At 52.9% G+C, this 5,081-nt stretch overlaps 1 protein-coding gene across 3 annotated transcripts in view; it reads right to left on the bottom strand.

The window, feature by feature from the left end:
* Positions 1-2,969: 2,969 nt before the first annotated feature.
* LOC102248246 (chordin) overlaps positions 2,970-5,081 on the bottom strand; it is a 7,547-nt gene continuing 5,435 nt past the window's right edge. Inside the window, exons 15-17 of one of the 3 annotated variants that reach the window (XM_014544518.1) lie at positions 4,238-4,392; positions 3,966-4,065; positions 2,970-3,403 (exon numbers count right to left, since the gene is read on the bottom strand). In XM_014544518.1, the coding sequence (XP_014400004.1) occupies positions 3,348-3,403; positions 3,966-4,065; positions 4,238-4,392 (311 nt within the window). In that variant the 3' untranslated portion in view covers positions 2,970-3,347. Of the gene's footprint in view, positions 3,404-3,965; positions 4,066-4,237; positions 4,393-5,081 lie in introns of those variants that run through there. The other 2 variants (XM_014544519.1, XM_014544520.1) reach the window with 2 other exon arrangements.

Genomic DNA, 5,081 nt, shown 5'->3' with positions numbered 1-5,081 from the left:
GTTCAATCCGGTTCAAGTGTGTCTCTCTCACATTGATGTTTCTCTCTCTGTGTCTCCCCCTCCCTTCTACTCTCTGAAATGGAAAAATATCCTCGGGTGAGGATTAACAACAACAAAAAGTGTCACACTTTTGTGTGTCTACTTCCCATTGTTTTCATAAAGACTAAGGGTGAAATGCAATAAAACAGTTGTCTGAAACTTTTTAGAAAGCCACCGACTCTTCTTTCTGAGAAGTGCAGCAGCCAACGTGGAAGTTGAGTGGGGGGCCCTGGACTCACCACTCCCAACAAGCACCTGGGCTGTTCCACTCTCCACAGCCCCCATTCTCCTGCTGCCTGGAGGCCCTTTCACGTGTCTGAGGGTCTGAGGCAGAGTTTGAAAATAACCACTCATTGCCGTAATCTACCCAAATACCTACACAGACACTGCTCCAGGTGACGGGCCCAAAGCAAACTGGTGGCTGCCGGCTGCCAGCAGTACCACCATGTCACAGCCCCCATGGCTGTCCCTCACCAGACACCAAAATTTGGATGTGACAAATAAAAGATGGCACAGGGGTGTCACCGCAGAACGCACAAAATGGAGGACTGCATGGGAAGGACACCTCAAAAAACGGGTGTATCAGAACCACCCCCTCTCTCCTCTGGCAGCCAGCGCCCCTGTGTATTACCTTCCCTCTCTTTCCCAGGAGAAGCTCAGAGGCCCAGTCCAACCCTCTACCACATAGAAGGCTTGACTGACCCAGTTTTAAATCTTACCAGCACCTGATCTGAGACACTAAAATCCTCTGCCCAGGATGGGCTCTCCTTGGGTTTTGTTACGGTTTTAGGGTTGCTTTTGGTTTTTTAGGAAGGCAAAGGCCTCTCTGAGGTGATGCAGTTGCCTAAAGGTGAATGGATGGGTGCCTTCTTGAGGTCTCTGCAAGTCAGGGCTTCCAAGTTGTCTGAGGTGTGGTTCCCATCTGCCCAGGGCTGGACCCCAGGATCTGGGCACAGGTCAGCTCTGGTTAGAATGCAGGCCTGTGAGGGGAAAGGTGTTTCAAGGACTGTGGTCTAAGAAGAACAATGGTCTGCCTGGATCCATTAGCTGTTTGTTAGGTCGAAAGGGGGTCCAGGAGCTGGTGCATGCCTCCGCCAGGCAGATGGTGACATAGATACTGGGCCCTTCCTAGAATCCGTAACAGGCCAGTGCACCAGGTAACTGGTGACGCAGATACCGGTCCCGCCCTGGAATTCTTAACAGGTCAGCTACCAGACAGATGACGACACCTGGAAACTTTGACGACCCCCGAGGCAGGAACTCCCACAGCTCATGCTCCCCCGCCGTCACTGAACAGCTGTATAAAAAAATGCCCCTACTCCCTCTCGGCGTGACTCTACTGGCCCAACCCCAGGACCTGTGGACCTCGCCCGAGAGCGCAGAATAAATTCTCCTCCTTCCATCTGCCTGACTCTCTGACTCAGTTTCCTGTGCCGCGAACCTCACACTGTTCAATCCTTTGCTCAACTGACATCCACTGATGCTGCTCTGAGGGCTGGCTGGGTGCCTGGGGGCAGGATCCAGGAGCAAGGCCCTGCCTCTCGGAGCCCATGGAGCCACCCTGTGGATTCGCACTCTTCCTCTTGTCTTGTGAGTGTCAGTAGCAAACTCATGTTAAATCTAGGGATCAAAATTTCCTTTCTCAACCCTTCTTCCCACCAAACACCCTCATCAGTTTCTGGGCTAAATCCTCCATCACACCACACCTGGAGCTGTACTTGGTTCCCTGCATCTAGCCCCATGCCAATCCTGCTGCTTTTTCTTCCCTATCTGACCCTCTAATACCACTACTGACAGCCAGGGCTCTGGGCCAAGTTCAGTCTCTCCATCCTCATCATCTTCTCATCCCCAGCCTGGCCTCCCCATTCCGCCTGAGCACCCGGCAGACTATCACACCAAAGTTGAAACCCATTGCCACTCTCCTCCCCAGATTTCTCCCTGCCTTTTATTTCAAACCAGCTCCAGGAACCCTACCTCAGCTCGAGTGTCTTTGCAATGAATGTATGCCAAGCACTGAGCTGTGTGATTCACAAGCTCTGACTGGATCCTGTGAGGGAGATCTCTGTTTTACAGAAAGGAAATAGGGACTCGCGGAGGTTAAATCACTCAGCGAGTTAATAGCAGAACTGGAACTTGATGCTTCAATGGGCTAAGACCATAACTTCTCAAGCACAACACACCACGCCTGTCCCTAAATAAGAAGGCGCTGGTTTCCCCTTCCTACTACCCCACTAGGTCATAAAATTCCAGGCTCATTTCATCCCACATTGTTTATACAAAAGACAAGCCTGCAGGTGCGTGTATTTGACAGCTCTCGATCCTGATGCTCTTATTTCCCACAAGCCTGTGCGGTCTGTGGGAGTGCCCAGGTGCTGGTGGCAGGAAAGGGGAGAAAGGAACAAGGGGCCTTACTCCGTGCATCACTTAGATAAGCTCAGCCAAGAACTGGACTAGGGCTGATTCCAATCCACTCTGATCCAGAATTTCCCCAGAACTGGTCCAGAATGCACTTAGTTTCCAGGAAAGAAGATTAACCGGAAGTGTTTGCCTCATTTTAGATAAAGAAAATAGAGGCTGGTTATACTTTTCTCTCTTTGGAGCAACTTCAAACATGGAGTCAGCAAAAATGCCAGCCACGGGTAGACCAGTGGAAACCAAACTTGCACCTAAGTTCTGCTTCAGAGTGCCTTCGAGGCTCTAGTCCACCTCAAAGATAGGCCCAAGCTTCTCTGTGGAATCAGGCCTGCCAGCCAGCTGTTGTACCATCTGCTTCGTCTCAGGTCTCTTCCCGCTCCCCAAGGGTCCAAGCAAAGCTCCTGGAGCCAGAGTTCATCTCTCCACCCTCCTACTCTCAGCCCCTTGTCCATGGGGTCCCTGGCCATAAAGAAAGACCTTTACCTCAAAGATTGAAAAAGATGTTTTAATAAATACAAAAATCTTCAATAATGACTCTGCTCAGCTCAGGGGCAGCAGGAGTGAAGTGGTGGGGGGACCCTTGGTGCTGAGTGAGGATAAATTAAAAATCCCAACAAGCCAGTGACATTATGTACAGAAGGAAAGGGGTTAGGCTTCCAAGGCAGAGGCCAGAGGGTGACAGGCAGGAGTTGGAGTGGACATGGCCTGGGTCTGCCCTGACAGCCCCTCCCCCTTGTGGAGTTGTGGTCCCAGAGGTAGTGGGGGAGGGAGAAGAGGCGGAAAAGAGGAGCCAAAGGCACTGGGTTTCCCGCAGGAGGATGCAGGGTCCTCGGCGCCACTCCTTCTCCCAGCCCAGGCCCCGTCCTCTTGGTCATGGGCCTTCCCGCTGCTCCCTAGGAGCCCTGGGCTTCTTTCTTCAGCTCTGGCGCTGTCCTGGTCTCTGGGGCTGCTGAGGACAGAAGGGAGCGAACTTTGAGGAGGCACAGAGAGCCCAGCAAAGTATCCCTGTTCTGGTCCCAGAAAGGTCAGTATTTTCTAAGCAAGTCAGCACAGAACAGCTGCGTAACCTTAACCTGGTAGCCTAATTCCTCGAGCTTCAGAAATCTCATTTGTAAAGAAAGGACTCTGCCCAGCCAGCGTGGCTCAGTGGTTGAGCATCGACCTATGAACCAGGAGGTCCCGGTTCGATTCCCGGTTGGGGCATGTGCCCAGGTTGTGGGCTTGATCCCCAGTGTGGGGCATGCAGGAGGCAGCCAATCAATGATTCTCATTGATGTTTCTCTCTCTCTCTCCCTCTCCCTTCCTCTCTTTCTAAAAATCAATAAAAACATATTTTAAAAAAAATAAGTAAAAGACTACCAATAACAAGCCCACCAGGTCAACTGTGAGGGCAGAATGGAGTGGCAACTGTGAAGCAGAGGGCACTGTCCCTGGCACACAGCGGGTGCTCCTTCCCTCCTCAGCATCCCACCGTCAGCCCAGGGCTGCTGCCCCTGGGTCCCCTCACTTACACCGGCGGGACGTGCAGTGGGAGCAGCAGCGACTCTCCTTCCCTGAGCCGCAGGACAGTGGCAGCGAACAGTCATCTCGCTCACAGTGGGGCACCCCTGCCTGAGGCAGGACAGAGCAGATCCTGAGGGTCCCCAGAGGCACGGGGGCACAACAGCCTTCAGCCGCTTCAGGGAGGGCTGCCCCCAGGAGCCTGCCCTCCCTGGGAAGGTCCCCCTAGTCCAGGTGAGGCCTCCAATGCCCACCTCACACAAGCCCCCCAGGCCTCTCTTACCCCACACCTGCAGGTGATACAGCTCATCTCCCCAAAGGGGGGCACTGAGGGGTGCCAGCTCTGGCTCTCCGGAAACCACTGCCCTGCAAACCGGCAGCCCCGGGGCCCATCGGCCTGCATGGGGTCCCCCAGTTGGAGGTGGGTTCCTGACCCCACTGTTGGAAGGGAGAGAGGGAGATGAAGAGGAAGAGGTCAGTAGATCTGAGCGCTATGAAGGCCACCCAGGTTTTATTTGTCTTTGAATCTCCAGCACCTAGCAGTTTCTGGCCCTTAATAGGTGATAAATCTGGATGGATGGATGGATGGATGGATGGATGGATGGATGGATGGATGGATGGATGGATGGATGGATGGATGGATGGATGGATGGATGGATGGATGGATGGATGGATGGATGGATGGATGGATGGATGGATGGATGGATGGATGGATGGATGGATGGATGGATGGATGGATGGATGGATGGATGGATGGATGGATGGATGGATGGATGGATGGATGGATGGATGGATGGATGGATGGATGGATGGATGGATGGATGGATGGATGGATGGATGGATGGATGGATGGATGGATGGATGGATGGATGGATGGATGGATGGATGGATGGATGGATGGATGGATGGATGGATGGATGGATGGATGGATGGATGGATGGATGGATGGATGGATGGATGGATGGATGGATGGATGGATGGATGGATGGATGGATGGATGGATGGATGGATGGATGGATGGATGGATGGATGGATGGATGGATGGATGGATGGATGGATGGATGGATGGATGGATGGATGGATGGATGGATGGATGGATGGATGGATGGATGGATGGATGGATGGAT

Source organism: Myotis brandtii, unplaced genomic scaffold, assembly GCF_000412655.1.
Source record: "Myotis brandtii unplaced genomic scaffold, ASM41265v1 scaffold368, whole genome shotgun sequence".
Taxonomy (NCBI): domain Eukaryota; kingdom Metazoa; phylum Chordata; class Mammalia; order Chiroptera; family Vespertilionidae; genus Myotis; species Myotis brandtii.
Note: the sequence above shows the minus strand (reverse complement) of the source record. Positions and strands in the feature narration are given on the sequence as shown.